This window comes from Gekko japonicus, unplaced genomic scaffold (assembly GCF_001447785.1).
Source record: "Gekko japonicus isolate JY-2015 unplaced genomic scaffold, Gekko_japonicus_V1.1 scaffold1636, whole genome shotgun sequence".
Lineage (NCBI taxonomy): Eukaryota > Metazoa > Chordata > Lepidosauria > Squamata > Gekkonidae > Gekko > Gekko japonicus.
This window is the reverse complement of record NW_015176023.1, coordinates 399,438-416,821: the sequence shown is the minus strand read 5'-3', so window position 1 is coordinate 416,821 and position 17,384 is coordinate 399,438. Positions and strand designations below refer to the sequence as shown.

At 50.1% G+C, this 17,384-nt stretch overlaps 1 protein-coding gene across 1 annotated transcript in view; it reads right to left on the bottom strand.

Annotated features, from left to right (window-relative positions):
- LOC107123358 (ATP-dependent RNA helicase DHX8-like) overlaps nt 1-14,855 on the bottom strand; it is a gene marked incomplete at its 3' end in the record, with an annotated part of 24,216 nt that extends 9,361 nt beyond the window's left edge. The window contains exons 1-9 of the mRNA XM_015426597.1: nt 14,838-14,855; nt 13,293-13,365; nt 11,006-11,088; nt 10,391-10,500; nt 5,235-5,537; nt 3,801-3,945; nt 3,242-3,445; nt 767-854; nt 271-368 (exon numbers count right to left, since the gene is read on the bottom strand). Coding sequence (XP_015282083.1) covers nt 271-368; nt 767-854; nt 3,242-3,445; nt 3,801-3,945; nt 5,235-5,537; nt 10,391-10,500; nt 11,006-11,088; nt 13,293-13,365; nt 14,838-14,855 — 1,122 coding nt within the window. The remainder of the gene's footprint in view (nt 1-270; nt 369-766; nt 855-3,241; nt 3,446-3,800; nt 3,946-5,234; nt 5,538-10,390; nt 10,501-11,005; nt 11,089-13,292; nt 13,366-14,837) is intronic.
- Nucleotides 14,856-17,384: the final 2,529 nt, after the last annotated feature.

Genomic DNA, 17,384 nt, shown 5'->3' with positions numbered 1-17,384 from the left:
AGTATAAATTATGAATTAACTGACCCCCAAAATACACATACAAGTACAGCTGACTGCCACATCACACTGGTAGGAAACACAGAGCCACGGCATGCTTCCCCAGAGAAAGTGGGGCCCAGCGGGGTGCCAGGAGCCTCTGCCACTTTCTCCCATCCTCAGCGAGCACGGATCCTGCTACTTCGCTTGGAAGGCCACGCCAGACCACACGTTTGCTCCTCCCCTGCAGCACCTCCCGTGACCAAGGCTCCCATGGGACCAAGACACCATCACCTTCACAATCTTGATGGGGCTCATGTCCATGCTCTGCTTTGTGTGCCCTCGCAAGAACGGCGGTTCCTCCTCTACAAGTTCGATTTCTAGGTCCTCATCTAGCAAAAGGAATAGAGCTCAGTGTCAGACATGTCATGATTTACAGTCAACACTCCTTTTACAAACCTCTTTCTACACCAAACACAGCAGGGGCTGCCCTCCAGCAGTCTCTTGGCCCACCCCCCTCGCCCTACTGCCAAGCCTCCCCCCTCCTACCCTCCTTCCCAGGCCTCATCTCAGAACCACCACCACCCCGCTTCATTAGCACGCTGCGGCCGTCCTCAGCAGGGCAGGGAAGAGTGGGGCTCTCCAGTGGCCGGGCTTGCTGGGCAGCTGCTCAGAGGGGCCTCGCCTGAGTTCCCCAATGGTGTGCCTGCATGGCCAGCAACAAACGCCAGACGAAGCGACCCTGCGGTGCCAGGAGTCTGAAATATCACAGAGCCCAAACACCCCTTACCTTCCTCGTCATCCACTTTTGGCAGGATCCCCGTTTCCTCATCAAAGTCAGGGAACTCCTCCTTGGAGAGCACATTGGCAGCAATCATCTGGAAAGGAAAAATGGAAGCCCCGGGGCTCGTACTCATTCACAAGTGTGGGTGCCTCGTTTTGGACCACAGGCTTCGGTTTGAGGGTGTTTTGAAAAAGAAGTTAGAACTGTAGTAGAATGAACAGTCCGTGAGGGCACCTTTGTAATGGGATAGTCCACTGCAATGATTATTGCCGGCACCACCTCACTGTACGGTCTTGTAAACCACTTTCTGTATCGCTTATAGTTTTGTCTGCACTATTGTCTTATTCTGTAGTTCTAGTCCTACAGCTATGTTCATTGGTTGTTTTATGCTGTTTGATTGCATTGTTATAATATTTTGTAATCTGCCCTTGATTCTGATGCCCACAACACCCCTCCGCGCCCTGGTGGTTTCCGGCCAGAGAAGAGCTTATCTTGGGCAAACCCCTTGGTGTGCCGGACCTCCCGCCCATACGACCCTTCCACCAAATCTGATTCGCCTTAATCTTAAGAGAAAGTGCAGTCTTGTGTATTTAGCTATGTTAGGAGACCTCCTTTCCACTGCTTGCATTTTCCCATTATTGGCAGGGTTAATTAGCAACTGTGAGCATGTATCCAGTTCTTGCCTAACAAAAAGAGTTATGCTACACTTTAAATGAAGCTAGTATAACAGTAAATCACCGTGTACAATTAAACAATATTTGTTGGTTTTTATATGCAATGTTTAGAATTCAATTATTAACAACATTGCAACAGTAACACTACAATATGCAACATAAAGCTTAGCAGTACACACAGAGTAAGACAGTACTAGTCACAGACAAACGACGGAGTTCTAGTACACTATCCGTTTGCGTGTCCTTCTTCAGGTTTGTCATTCTGTAATTATTTCTTCATTAGAATGAAGTGCTGCAAGCCATATTTCAAAATGCTAAGTCTTATACAATTTTTTGAGTACGCTACTGCGCTTAGCTTCTGGTGACAGGGGAGCTCCTATAGCAAGCTCTAATGTGACTGGGAAGCTGCACTGTGACTCCACTGCACTGAGGGAAGCTTAGCCAATTATTATATGCTGTAGACCCAGTCATACTCATCAGGACACCCCAGGCAGGCAGGGGTGGGGAGAGGCGGGGAGGAAGCAACTTACCCTCCGTCTTCTCCTGCCTCCTCCTGGCTGAATGAGGGCCGGAAGCGGGGCGGCCAGAAGCAGGGGGCGGGGCTTCGTCGTGTGCCCCGCCCCCGCACCTCACCCGGGGGAACGGCGATCCCCCGCGATCCCCCCGAATCGACCTCTGACTCTGTATGTACTGCTAAGCTTTATATTGCATATTGTAGTGTTATTGTTGTAATTTTGTTAATAATTGAATTCTAAACATTGCATATAAAAAACAACAAATATTGTTTAATTGTACACGGTGATTTACTGTTTTACTAGCTATTATACACCGTGGTCCTGTTTGTTGTAACACTTTAAATGAAAGCAGGAGCTCAATGAAGTCCTCTGCTTGTTCTTCTGGCAAGAGACCTTGGGCCCACATTCCCTTGTGCTGCAAGAGTCACGTTCCTCTCACGGCCTAACGAGTGGTTTTTGCAGCTGTGTTCAGCTAACGGAGCAAACAGAGCCCTAGATCAGGTGCCAGTCGGGTCATTCTTCACACACCTGGCACCCCGCAGAAAGGGGAAAAGAACATTTGAGGGGGGGGGGGAGGAAGTCAGTCTGCCTCGTCCCCCCCACCCCAAAGCTCCGGAGCCCAGGCTCCCCGGACCCTGCTGCTCACTTCTGCTTTTGTGACTGGCCCTGAACACGGCTGGAGGGAAAACGCCACTCGAACCGGGTCACTCTGCCTACCGCTTTGGGGGTCCCGTACCAGACTCTGAATGTCACAACCACCTCATCGTTCCAGGTGGCCAGCTGTGTTGGCCTGAAGCAGCAGAATAAAGCAAGAGTCCAGGGGCAACTTTGAGACCAACCACAAGAGGGAGGCTCAGCTGCGAGAGAGAGGAAGAGGCCATCTGGTGGTGGTCTCCTGCCGGCTCAGACCCAGGAAGCTGAGTGACTCACGGGAACTCCGGCATTTGCTAAGGGCACAGCTAAAGCCTCGGAGGTAGCCGGGATGCAGAACAGCGGGAGGGACTTCCACCTGCAGCCAGTGTTCCCTCTAAGCTGAGTGAGTGTGAGCTAGCTCACAGTTCTTTAGCCTCCAGCTCAGACATTTTTGCCTTGGCTCAGGAAGGAGGGCTCCAGAGCAGACTAATTTATGCAGCAGCCAAACCGCTCGCTCACAACTTTAATGCCAGTGGCTCACAAAGTAGGATTTTTGCTCACGAGACTCCACAGCTTAGAGGGAGCATTGCCTGCAGCCACAGCTCCCAGGTTGCAAGGGACGATCAACAGGGAGTCACCACGGGGGGGGGGGGAGTCACCTGCTTGATTTCCCACTTCTCTGGGTCTGAAATACGGGTGAGGCGCTTCCGCTCCAGCGCATCGTCTTCCACCTCAGGGGCGCTGACCAAGGACAGATGAGTAGGCCGGTCAGGGTTCCTCATGGCCGTCTCCTCGTTGGCCTCTCCGACCAGGTTCCGGCGTCTGTTGGGGTTCAAGTCTTCCCCCGTGTCTTGATCCACATCCTAAGGCAAATCAGACACAAATCTGGCATCTCCCACAGATCAAATGGGGATCTGGTAACTAGACTGGCCAGTCGCCTACGGCAAGCAGCACCAGCCCACGCGACCACGCGACCGAGAAAGAGGGAAGGGCCCCAAACTGGCTGCAAAGGAGGGGGAGGCCAGGTATATTGCTACCTCCGTGTTATTATATGCTAGTAAGAGACACCTGTATTGCTACAGTGAAGCATTTCAGGCTTGGAGAGGAAAAGAGGCTCTCCCGGGCAGCTGGGGGAAGACCCACGGCATCACGCCCCGAGAGCAAGAGAGCGCGAGAGAAGCATCGCGGGAGAGACCGGTGGGATCTCCTGGATCTTACCTTCATGCTGAGGCTGGTTTTGGAGCCAGTGAATGAGAGCACTTTGACCTTTACCCTCTGGCCTTTGCTGACCACATCAGCCACGTTGGCCACACGACCCTCACGGCGCAGCTCTGAGATGTGGACAAGCCCTTCCCAGCGCTTCCTGAAACAGCCACGGAGAAAGAGGGCAGAAGAGACAGTGAACATGTGTCATGCCTCGAGTTGGTGTTTTAAACTGCAGCAACCCCCACCATCCAAACGATGGTCCAAGGTGGCGGGGAGTAGCAATCCCTGCGACCAGCCCATCTAATACCGGGACCTGCAGACTTACAGCTTGAGCACAGCACACTTGCGGCTAAAACTGCAGTCATGGACAGACCAAGCTGAGCCCCAGCTGTTTATAGGCCTGGTTTTGTTGCAAGAACCGGACGGCTCGGCAGCTGTCTGGCCACATATAGCCAATGGGCCACGATGCCCAGGCATCTTCTAAAATAATAAGTGTACATCTAGTTCCTTTAAGAAAGTAGCCATGCCATTTTATACCCATAAATGGGTTAAAGTCATTTTCCCTGCTCCAGAATTTTAGAAGAAGAGAAGATTGGATTTATACCCTGCCCTTCACTACCCAAAAGTGTCTCAGAGCGGCTTACAAACTCCTTTCCCTTCCCCTCCCCACAACAGACACCCTGTGAGGTAGGTGGGGCTGAGAGAACTCTTGACAGAAACTGCTCTTTTTCAAGAACAGCTGTGCCAGAGTTATGGCTTGCCCAAGGTCATCCAGCCAGGTGCAAGTGGAGGAGTGGGGAATCAAACCCGGTTCCCCCAGATTAGAGTCCGCGCACTTAACCACTACACCAAACTGGCTCTCGATAATATTTAAATTTATCAGAAATGGAACCTTCAAACTGGAGAATTTCCTTGCTTGTGAACTGCCCTTCTATTTAGATAGATTCAGGGAGGTGGCCGGGTTGGTCTGAAGCAACAGGGGAAAAAAGTGTGAATCCAGAGGCCCCTATAAAACCAACCAGGTTTGCTTTGCATGGACATGAAAGCTTATACCTTGAGCAAAACTTGGTTAGTCTTAAAGGTGCCAATAGACTCTTTGTCCTGCCCTTCTATTGGTCTGCCTGAGCGGGATCCAGGCCCTTGGGGGGAACGCCCCTCCGTCCAGCCGGAGGCAGCTCCTTTTACAAAGAACAAAGCTTCCGTCTCCCACTTCCAAACTGAACTCTGTAAGGGCAACAGGCCTGTCCACAGCCAACCAAGTGATCCCCCCACACACACACAGCGTATGAACTGTTTTTGTGGCTAAAATAAAAACATTATTATATGAAAAACAGTTCATATAATAAAAGGTATGGCTTCTGGTTTTTGGAATTGCAAAACTGGGCACCACCTGGAACCAAGTGGCAGCCCGTGACCCTCTGCTGAGGTACACCTGGCACTGGATACCTGAGCCCTTCAAGTTGGACGAAACAACCGAACTGCATGATGCTGGTGACTTTGCCGTTATAGATGTCGCCGATGGAAGGCTCCTCTGGAGGAGGTCGGTCCACGTGTTTATCCCTCCACCGCTCACCACCCTTCTCTGCGGGCTTCTCCCGCTCCTTGCGGTCTCTGCTCAGACTCCTGCTTCGGGAGCGGTGCCTGGATTTACCCTTATTCCGTTCTTGTGTCTCGGAGCGGGAGGACTTTCTGTGGCACTTTCGAGCCCGGTCTCGACTACGGCTGCGACTCCGCCGCCTTTTCTTTGTACTAAAAACAAAAAGGGATTGTTGGCACAACGGAAGAGGTCAGCCCTGCTCAGTTTATGGTTGAGAACACTTGGGAGAATTCGGCTTGAAAATCCTGATAGGCAACTGCCTGCCTTCACAGGGGCAGGTAAGTGGCCACCTTTCTACACCCAAGGCTCAAAGAGGGCAACAAGTAAGCAAAATGTGCTCAAGCGTGTCAAGAAACTGGCTCAGCGAAGCAGTCTCTTGTCTATTCAGAAACACTGGTTCAGGCTGAGGCCTAGTAAAAATCACAGAGGCGTCTCTCTCGGAGGACTTGAGGTCAAGCAGACTGTGGGTTCACGAGAGCGAGACACGGGATATGGGTGCTGGTCAGACCACGAGGCCCAGCTGTTTCAAGGCCAAAGAATTTGGGAGTCTCACTGGTGCGGGGGGGACCCTTGGGTGGGAGGAGGTGCTTGCTTGACTAGGCCCTATACAGCTGCAGACAACATGGCCTAATTATGGCAGCTCACCTGATCAGTTGAGTCACCTGGTTAGCAATACAATTGATTGGTCGAGTTACATCATTTGTTACACATTTGATAGGTCAACTAGAAACCTGCCTGCATGGGTTGTTAGGCATAAAGGAAAGATCTTTCACTCTAGTTTTGTCTGGATTACGTCTAACTTTGGGACACCTCTTGATTCTAGGTGGGCCATGCTGACTAGAGCCCTTGTTTCGAACTCCAGGCTTTGTTTGAGACAATCTTGCCAGACAGCATCCGGATCTAGAGAACCAGTGCTTGTAAATGAGCTTAGGTTACACATTATTGTATCCCTACCGTTCACTGCTCACATATGGCTATTTTCCTGAACATTTTATTAATAAATCTCATTAATTATACTTTCTGTGTTACATAAGAACATAAGAGATGCCAATGTTGGATCAGGCCAAAGGCCCATCCCGTCCAACAGCCTTTGGATTGCTCTCCCATTCGCCTTTCCAGACATGGTTAATGTCAGAAATACCAGTGCCATCAGGAGGTCCACCAGTGGGGCCAGGACATTAGAAGCCCTCCCACTGTTGACCCCCCCCCCCAAGCACCAAGAAAACAGAGCATCCCTTGCCCCAGTCCCTATCTATACCTTGTGGCTAATAGCCACTGATGGACCTCTGCTCCATATGCTTATCTAATTCCCTTTTGAAGCCGTCCGTGCTTGTAGCCGCCACCACTTCCTGTGGCAGTGAATTCCATGTGTTAATCACTCTTTGGGTGAAGAAGGACTTCCTTTTATCTGTTCTAACCCGACCGCTCTGCAGTTTCATGGAGTGCCCACGTGTTCTTGGGGCTTCTGAATCCAGTTCTTTAGCCCCAGCTACCAGAATAACCGTTTTCTGGAACTCAACTTTCAAGCGTCCTACCTTCTGGGGCTCACCTCTTGATCTTGGACCCGGGAGAGCTAGCAACTCAGTCCCTTAGTCTCTGGCTGGCGAGTTAAGTAAGGGGACTGGTGGTAGTGTTACCCTGGGGGTGTGAGGCTTCACACCTCAGCACTTTGTGGTTTTGTCTCTGGCCAACGTCTCACCATTAAAAGCTTTCGACAAAGTGCACCACATACGTTACAGCAGCCCCTTTCCTTACGGGCCAGCATAGAAGCTAAGAGGCCAATGGCCTTTACCTCCGGGTTGTTTTGAGGATAAAATGAAAAGCAGCAGCCGCAGCAGCACAGAGAGGCCTCTGTGTCCAGGCAGGATTAAAGAAGGCTGCAGGCACAGTCCGCTGTCGGCACTTCTGCGCCTGCAGCACTCAGCAGCCTGCCCCTCCCCTCAGGCAACCCAGAGCAGCTGCCACAAGGGGCCCACAAGGAAAGGGTTCCTAGCCGAGCTCCAGTCAGCCAGGCCAGCTGCAGGCACACGGGGAGAGAGCCCGGCCTTCTCAGAGCAGCCAACCACAGCGGAGCCTTAGACCAGGAGGGCGAGGGAGAAGAGTCAGTGTCAGGATGGTTCGCTGGGACGTCCTGCTCCAGGATCGGAAGGCGGTAGAAACTACTCGGCTACAAGAAAATCCCTGCAGAGGCATGCTCTGGCCAGGTGGTGGCAGTGTGGCGATACGACATACGGGTCCTGAAACAAACACCTCAGACCAGAACACGCTGGGTGTTACACCACATCCCAGCTAACGTTCTCAGCAGAATCGCCTCTCCAGTGCACGGTCTCTCTGAGTCTCTACGATTTGCTGCCAATCCTCCCCGGTGTTGTTGGTTTCCTTCTTTTATTTTGCATTACAATCATCCCCCAAACTCCCACGTGCTTCCCATCAACTAAGTCCCCCATCTGTTTCCCGTGTTTTCTCTAATCCCCGTGCTCTGACCATAATGTTTCTATCCCCTTAACTCCTGAAGCCTTGGGCTGAGTTGTAGAAGTATCGGTCTGATCGGTAACCCCTGCGGGCGCACCTACATTGAATGGTAAGGTCCCTCTGTCCCTCCCTCGAGCACGTCCTTTCCTGACCTGTTGGGGCTTCTGACCAGGGCCGCCCCGCTCCCCAAATATGCCTCCTGAATCCTGTTCCACATTGTGCCGCTTCGAAGAACTCGGCGCGGGTCGCGCCAGTCCCACCGTAGCGGCCGATACGGCCGCGGAAGAACCCGCGGCGGGACAGTCAGCAACGGTGCTGGAAGCAGGTGGATGCAGCAGAAGGACAGCTGCAGCTGCCCAGAGACACGCTCGGGAAGGAGAAAGAGGCCACTGGGAGCAGCAGCTGTCAGAGGCAGAGGAAGGTCAGACTGCACTGGCTGGCTCCCTGCAGAACCCCGGGGAGGGTGCAGAATTCTAGGGCCCTGCCCCCACTTCCTCCTCCTGCATTTTGTCACCAACTTCCTCTCCCTGTGGTAGCCCCTTTTCCTTGACTGCCTGGCCTTGCCCTGGGACCCAGAAACTGCGTTGGGGGGTGATAGAACCCCACCGGCATCATTTAGATTGCCGGACTGTCCAGGGAGAGGTCTTCTGAAGGACTGAGCCCAACCTCATCTCCCCACCACCACCACCCCAGTTTTCAGGCCAGGAAAACACCATAGTGACACTCCTTTCCTAGGTACTCTGGCACACCCCTGCCAACAGAGGGGCAACAGACTGGCAGTTCCCAAACCTTTCACAGGCCGCCCCATGGACCAATACAGCTGCCAGCAACGGTTGTCTCCTCTGAGGACCAGAGAGAAGTGGAGGAAGAAAGGTGCCCCCTGCCCAAGGGAAAGACTGTGCCGTTCCCAGCCCCATGGAAATCTCTCCCCCCCCCCCCCCACCAAGAAGCTGGCAAACTGGGAGGGAGCCGGGCTGATCTCTGGCAAAGGAACTCCCCCCCCCCCCACCCCAAATATATTCTATCCTAAGATTAGTCCAGATCTTTCTGCTTTACTTTCTTTTGTTAGGTACCGTCTCCTAATTGCAACCTGTATTTATTCTGCCATTCTAAGCCGCTAGGAAAATAAGGGTTTTCCGGTTAAAAGAATCAAGGATTCTTGTGACAAACACAGACGGTAGGAGAGGCAATTCCAACTTGCAAGAGATAAGGAGCTCTGCCCAACTGGGATATTCTGATTGGGACCCCGCTTTATACACATGCGTTCGTTGCATGTTAACGGTGAGTGTGACCTGCATTTGTTATGATTCATGTGGCCTTTTATTCTAGGTTAGAATGTTTTTTGGTATTGTTTATATATGGTTTCTTGCAGGAGACCTACCTGATTTACCTGACAAAGGAACAGATCTGAAACACTGATTATCCAGAACTGCAAAGTTCCCACTTGGAACAGATCTTATTTACTACAAGCCACAATATATAGAGGTTTGGACTTCAATTCAAGGACACGTGATATTTATATAAACAACTCTTTCCTTTGTGTGCTTGTTCTATTTATGAAGGAAGTCTGCTGCTTTTGAGACATGCTGTGACTTCTTGTGGGTTTCAGTTTGTTACCACCCACCTTTGGATAATTGCTCTTCATTATGTTTGAGATTCTACGACAGTGGTGCCAAACCTATGGCATGGGTGCCAGAGGTGGCACTCAGAACCCTCTCTGTGGGCACACGTGCCATCGCCCCAGCCAGGCCCAGACCATCATTAAAGTGTTGAATTCCCTGCCAAATAATTTTAAGTAAATGAAAGCCTTTGGGATTGCTTTCCTTACTTTGTTTGGATCATCTTAAGTTAATGTATGAGTTGTTTTTTCTAAAGTAAAACCTCAGTATTCAGGTTAAATTGCCATGTTGGCACTTTACGATAATATATACGAGTTTGGCATTATTATTGTCTTTGCTTTCTACATAATTATTGTTGCATTTAATTAGCATGCTCTGACTACAGATTTGTTTGTGATTTCATTGGAGAATAACAAGGGGGCAGCGGCAGCTGACAGAGGCCCCCCCCAAAAAAAAACCTCTGGCAAGGGTTTGGGGGCAGAGAACAAATCTCGCCGGGAAGGCTGGGGTCCCGGTGTGTGATTCCCGCCCCCTGGAAAAGCTCTGCTCTCTTCCAGCTCACTGGCTTGCTGCAAGTGGCCTGGGGGGTGGGGGGCCTCCACAGGGCTGGGAATTTTACGAAGACAACAAGAAGTAACAAGAGAGAAGAGAGCCTGGGTCACACGGGAGGAACTGGTACAAGTCACTGAGGGCAGCTGTGGCTTTTCCTTCTCTTCTGGTCTAGAAGAGGCTGGGCGGGGCCGCTTTCGGTATAGATGATGTCATGCCGCCCTGAGCCCGTTCGCAGGGAGGGTGGGTTATAAATTTAAATAAATAAATAAATGCCTGAGGCTGCTTAAGAGCCTCCAAAACAATGGCTCTTGAAGTTTTGCCACTCTTTCTTTTTTGAGGGGAGGCAGCCTAAAAGAACTTACTGGTGCTCACTATGCCGATGCTGCGCCTGCCTGCCGGTGCCTGGCATTAAAGCTTCGAGCTCCTTTAGGGCATCTGCAGCCACCTTCACATCATCTTCATCCAGCATTGTCTGTGGGAGCAAGAAGAACAGTCCCTCAGTCGGCAGCAGGGAGGTTATTTCAGCATCTCTCTCTCTCTCTCAGTTCCCTTTGGTCACAGAGCCTCTCCTGGCTTGGAGACCAGCAATAGCCAAGAACTCTGGCTTCACATGTCTGGCCCTCAACACGGTTCCAGTCTTTGCCCCTGCAGCCAACACTCTTAGACAGCACTGCCATCTTGTTTCCAACTGGTTGGCTCTGTCTGCCCAGCTTCCTCTGGTCTTCACTAGTGACCTGGGCCTTCCTGCTCCCACACCTTAAGCCCTGTACCCAATAGCCCCCAGCCACGCCCTGCCTGGGTCCTACAGTTGGAAGACACCTAATACTTGCTGAAGACAAGTAAAGATGGGTCTAGGGAACTCCACCCACCTCAGATAGACAACCATGAACTCCGTAACAGAAGAAAGGGGAATTTAAGTGCCATAAAGAAATGCATGCTCAGAACTGAGAGCAGATAGTAAGAAAGTACACACCTACCCTGACTGTGGGATTGTCTGGTCTACAGAGGGCTGGAAACAATTCCTTCAGCTTCTCCTTTTCTGTTTTCGGCTTAACAGCATCTGATTGGATAGGGAAACAAAAGCACACAAAACAAAACACAGAGTTTCGTGGCTAGAAACCTCTGATACTATCTGAATCTCCCAAACATTTCATGTATTTAACACATTTTAGCCCACTCTTCCAAAACACTTGGGTTTGCCCACAATTTAAAAACATCAATATCTCTAATAGTCAACATGGCCACATCTGCAGATACTTAATTCTACCGGTTGTGGCCATGTAGAGAGAGAACAGATTTTTCAACAAATTTGTGGGAACCCACCAAGTTTGCAGAAAAATCCAAAAAAATTAAAATCATGAAGGGGGTTTCAAAAAAAAAACCAAAAGAGAGGGACGTGTTTTCCATCACACAGGCAGGCAACATACACTTACCAGCTATGGGAAGAGGTGGAGGAATTTCATGTATTTAACACATTTTAGCCCACTCTTCCAAAACACTTGGGTTGGCCCACAATTTAAAAACATCAATATCTCTAATAGTCAACATGGCCACATCTGCAGATACTTAATTCTACCGGTTGTGGCCATGTAGAGAGAGAACAGATTTTTCAACAAATTTGTGGGAACCCACCAAGTTTGCAGAAAAATCCAAAAAAATTAAAATCATTGCTTGGCAGGCTGGCTCATCTACCCATTCACCAGCTCCTGGAAGGGGGGCACAACGCAAACGGGTGATGAAGGAGCCGCTGCTGCCACCCACTTCTTCAATCAGGCAGACAGGTTTGCCGGGGGGCAGGGGGGGCTGGAGCCAGCTCCCCACCCCACCTGCTACCGATGCAAGAAAGCAGCATTCAGCCAGGAAACAAAAGCACACAAAACAAAACACAGAGTTTCGTGGCTAGAAACCTCTGATACTATCTGAATCTCCCAAACATTTATCTGAATCTCCCAAACATTTCATGTATTTAACACATTTTAGCCCACTCTTCCAAAACACTTGGGTTTGCCCACAATTTAAAAACATCAATATCTCTAATAGTCAACATGGCCACATCTGCAGATACTTAATTCTACCGGTTGTGGCCATGTAGAGAGAAAACAGATTTTTCAACAAATTTGTGGGAACCCATCAAGTTTGCAGAAAAATAAAAAAAAATTTAAAATCGTGAAGGGTGGTTTCAAAAAAACCCCAAAAGAGAGGGACGTGTTTTTCCATCACACATGCAGGCAACATAACCTTACCAGCTATGGGAAGAGGTGGAGGAACCCAGCGATCCTGCATGCCCTGATGGAGCATGCCCCCCCACCCCTCCTCTGGTGACAGAGGGCCGGCCAGGAGAAGAAATGACAGCCACGGTGGGTGGGGGGGGCAGGAGCCACTGCTGCCCCCTTCAGCCAGCCAGCCAGATGGGGGAGGGAGGTGGGAGACCAGGAGCTCCCAACTGTTGTGTTCCCCCCCCCCATTGCCTCAATGTAACCTGCTTGGCAGGCTGGCTCATCTACCCATCCACCAGCTCCTGGAAGGGGGGCACAACGCAAACGGGTGATGAAGGAGCCACTGCTGCCACCCACTTCTTCAACCAGGCAAATTCTTGTTAAGGCAGAAAACATTCTTAAAGGGCAAAGGGATTTTTCTTTCCCGGGTTTTTGTCAACTCAGTCCTTGAACCTCTGGTACCCAGTGGCACTGGTTCTAGAGACCCATGGAAGAACACAAGCTTATCTCAGCTGGCATCAACGATAAATAAGGAAACAGCTATGGATGCTGGAATCCCGAACACAGAGGTCTTGAACTCCACCACCAACCTCATCAGCTTCGAACAATCTGCACCCACAGATCGACTGGATGACGCTAAATCAAGCTTATGTGGAAACCAGGCAGACAGGTTTGCGGGGGGGGCTGGAGCCAGCTCCCCACCCCCCACCCCACCTACGTACCACCGATGCAAGAAAGCAGCATTCAGCCAGGAGGTGAGGCCAGGAGCTGGTGCGACTCTCTCACGCTGAATCCGGTCCCACAGCGACTGACCTTGGCAGCAGCCCCAATGACACTTTTGGCAGCTGTGACACTCCAGATGGCCAGTGGGCCCCACCCCAAGGGGGGCTCACATGGGCCCACAGACCAGCACCTTCTCCTGTGACTACAGGTTGGGGTGCTTACACCTCAAAAGCTGCCTAAACCCAGCCTGGCAGTGATTGACTCTCCACTCCACAGCATAATTTTGTCAACATACCTACAAGGTTTTAATGACAGGAACACTCACTTTTGCTAGTGGAAGGCTTTGCAGGAGGCCGCATTGTCTGTATGAGACGCAGCAAGTTGCTGATAAGAGAATCCTAAAATATGGGAAGGGGGTAGAAAGAGAATAGAGCAATTCATTTGTTCAGCTAGTTTTATAACACAGCCATCCACACGACAGATGCAATGGTGCAGAAAAAATGAAAACATTCTGGAAAAAACCTGGGGTTTTCCATCCCCCCACCCCCAATTTTTCCAATGGAAAAAAGTGGAAATTTTCAGGGAATACTGAAAAAAAATTCCCATGAAAGATTTCTTTCTGAACGAGTGAAATGCTTTTAAAGAGAAGGTGGGCATGTTGTAGACATATACAGCTCTCAAATCCAAGACACATTTCTGCTCCTAGAACAATACCCAATCTTCATGAGGGGAACACGCAGCACTTTAATTGCTTTTCAGCTGTTGCATACTTTTGGTTGTCCTTCTGACCTCACTTGTGGTTATCTTTTTCATCTCTCCCTCAAACTACTGTAACACACACAACCCAGAGATTGGTAGAAATAAGCTTATTGCCCTACCTTGCAGGAGGGAGCAAAAAAGATCAGAAGAAGGGAACCAAAACCTCAGAGGAAAACTGAAAGTTTCACTGAGAACTCAGATCCCTCTAATCAGACAGCAAAACTGCGACATGTGCAGAGGGTGCATCAGCTTACAGTTTTCTTTCAAGCACGGGGTATTTTTGCAATTTGGCTTGTTTAAAGCTAAGGCATCCTTAACTTTTAAATTCTATAAATACGTGAATATTGCAGTTTTATATGCTATGTAAGTTATAAATGATGTACTCTATGTTGCTAAAGCAATTATATTAGTTTAGGTTTGATAGAACAGTAAACATTACATATATTTCATTTTTTCCTAAAATTTCTGGGGGTTTTCCTCGGCAAGTGTCTGTCCAGTCACTGCTTAAAGACTGCCGGTGAGGGGGTGTTCACCACCTCCCCGGGCAGCTGGTTCCACTGTGGCACAACTCTATCAAAAAGTGTTTCCTAAGATCCAGCCGGTACGTCCCCACCCTTAATTTAAACCCGTTCTTGTGAGTCCTCTCCTCTGCTGCCCAGAGGAACAGCTCCCTGCCCTCCTCTTAAGCGGCAGCCCTTCAAATACTTCAAGAGAGCCATTCTGTCCCCCCTCAACCTCCTCTTCTCCAGACTGAACCTTCCCAAGAGGTCCCTCAGACTTTCCTCACTGGGCTCGGTCTCCAGGCCCCCGATCATCCTCGTCGCTCTCCTCTGCACCTGCTCCATTCTGTCCACATCCCTTTTGGAAGTGAGGCCTCCAGAACTGCACACGAGACTCCAGGGGCAGCCTGACCAATGGGGTGTACAGCTGTCAGTTAACACTGCCATGACTTTGGAATGTGTGGGAGGAGGAGGAGGAAAATTTAGATTATTAGACATCTCTGTGCTCTAAACTCTGTGCCTGTTTTAGCAGACCCTTTCCACATAGGCAAGATCGCTTTATATAAAACCAGTAATCCACACACAGTTTGGTTTCAAATTAAGCATCTTACAAATTCACCCAGCACCATAAGGCATGGAAACTCCTTACATGACCAGGAATCCGAAATTTGAGAATTTAACAATTCTGTGACTGCTCCTCCGGGCCACCCCACTCGCCCCAGTTGGCTTCTTCCAGAAGGCAGACTGCAAGACAGAACTATTCCTAACCTGCCTGCCTAACCTGGTTTCAAATTAAGCATCTTACAAATTCACCCAGCACCATAAGGCATGGAAACTCCTTACATGACCAGGAATCCGAAATTTGAGAATTTAACAATTCTGTGACTGCTCCTCCGGGCCACCCCACTCGCCCCAGTTGGCTTCTTCCAGAAGGCAGACTGCAAGACAGAACTATTCCTAACCTGCCTGCCTAACCTGGTTTCAAATTAAGCATCTTACAAATTCACCCAGCACCATAAGGCATGGAAACTCCTTACATGACCAGGAATCCGAAATTTGAGAATTTAACAATTCTGTGACTGCTCCTCCGGGCCACCCCACTCGCCCCAGTTGGCTTCTTCCAGAAGGCAGACTGCAAGACAGAACTATTCCTAACCTGCCTGCCTAACCTGGTTTCAAATTAAGCATCTTACAAATTCACCCAGCACCATAAGGCATGGAAACTCCTTACATGACCAGGAATCCGAAATTTGAGAATTTAACAATTCTGTGACTGCTCCTCCGGGCCACCCCACTCGCCCCAGTTGGCTTCTTCCAGAAGGCAGACTGCAAGACAGAACTATTCCTAACCTGCCTGCCTAACCTGGTTTCAAATTAAGCATCTTACAAATTCACCCAGCACCATAAGGCATGGAAACTCCTTACATGACCAGGAATCCGAAATTTGAGAATTTAACAATTCTGTGACTGCTCCTCCGGGCCACCCCACTCGCCCCAGTTGGCTTCTTCCAGAAGGCAGACTGCAAGACAGAACTATTCCTAACCTGCCTGCCTAACCTGGTTTCAAATTAAGCATCTTACAAATTCACCCAGCACCATAAGGCATGGAAACTCCTTACATGACCAGGAATCCGAAATTTGAGAATTTAACAATTCTGTGACTGCTCCTCCGGGCCACCCCACTCGCCCCAGTTGGCTTCTTCCAGAAGGCAGACTGCAAGACAGAACTATTCCTAACCTGCCTGCCTAACCTGGTTTCAAATTAAGCATCTTACAAATTCACCCAGCACCATAAGGCATGGAAACTCCTTACATGACCAGGAATCCGAAATTTGAGAATTTAACAATTCTGTGACTGCTCCTCCGGGCCACCCCACTCGCCCCAGTTGGCTTCTTCCAGAAGGCAGACTGCAAGACAGAACTATTCCTAACCTGCCTGCCTAACCTGGTTTCAAATTAAGCATCTTACAAATTCACTCTAGTGAGTGCTCCCTTCTCATTTGGTGGCCAAAGTATTTGAGCTTCATTTTCATTATCTGGCCTTCCAGGGAACAGTCAGGGTTGATTTCTTTTAGGATTGACTGATTTGATCTTCTTGCAGTCCAAGGGACTCTCAAGAGTCTTCTCCAGCACCATAGTTCAAAAGAATCTATTCTTCGGCGCTCGGCCTTCCTTATAGTCCAACTCTCGCAGCCATACATGACTACTGGGAATACCATTGCTTTGACCATGCGGACTTTTGTTGGCAGGGTGATGTCTCTACTTTTTATCATGCTGCCTAGGTTCGCCATTGCTTTCCTCCCAAGGAGCAGGCGTCTTTTAATTTCATGGCTGCAGTCACCATCATCATGTTACATGTTAATCTGCTGTTAAATCCCTGTCTATAAGTGTGAACTTGACCTACCACTCCACTGTATTTGAAAAAGTGTGCCTTGCAACATGAAAGCTCGTGCCTTGAATACACTTTTGTTGGTCTTAAAGGTGCCTGACTGCATTGGTTCTAGTGCAGTGATGGCGAACCTTTTAGAGACCGAGTGCCCAAACTGCAACCCAAAACCCACTTATTTATTGCAAAGTGCCAACACGGCAATACTGAGGTTTTGCTTTAGAAAAAAACAACTCATACATTAACTTAAGATGATCCAAACAAAATAAAGAAAGCAATCCCAGATGCTTTCATTTACTTAAAATTATTTGGCAGAGAATTCGACACTTCAATGATGGTCTGGGCCTGGCTGGGGGGATGCCACCTCTGGCACCCGTGCGATAGGTTCGCCACCACTGTTCTAGTGGAAAGGGGAAGTGGCACTGCTTGAAAGGGGCGGGCGCGCCACACAGGGATGCTCACAAGACGGGCAGAGTGCGCAAAGGTGGTCTCCATCAGATCTGTGTGCCGTCCAACAAGCACTCGGCGGCGCCAAACCACCACCTCCCCATACACCTCCGCTTGACTTTTTCAGCAAGGCGCGGCCTTCCCGAGGGCCCCGAGGGGAGGCCCAACACGGATCGACGCCGCAGCGCCTGCCGAGGGCCGGGAGCGACCACCTGGGTCGGGAGGCGTCCGCCGCGAGACCCCTCCGCGGGCTGACTGACCGACCCCCCCCCCCCCCCCCAAGGGGCGGCCTCAGCCCGGAGGGAGCCCAGCCAGGCCGGGGCTC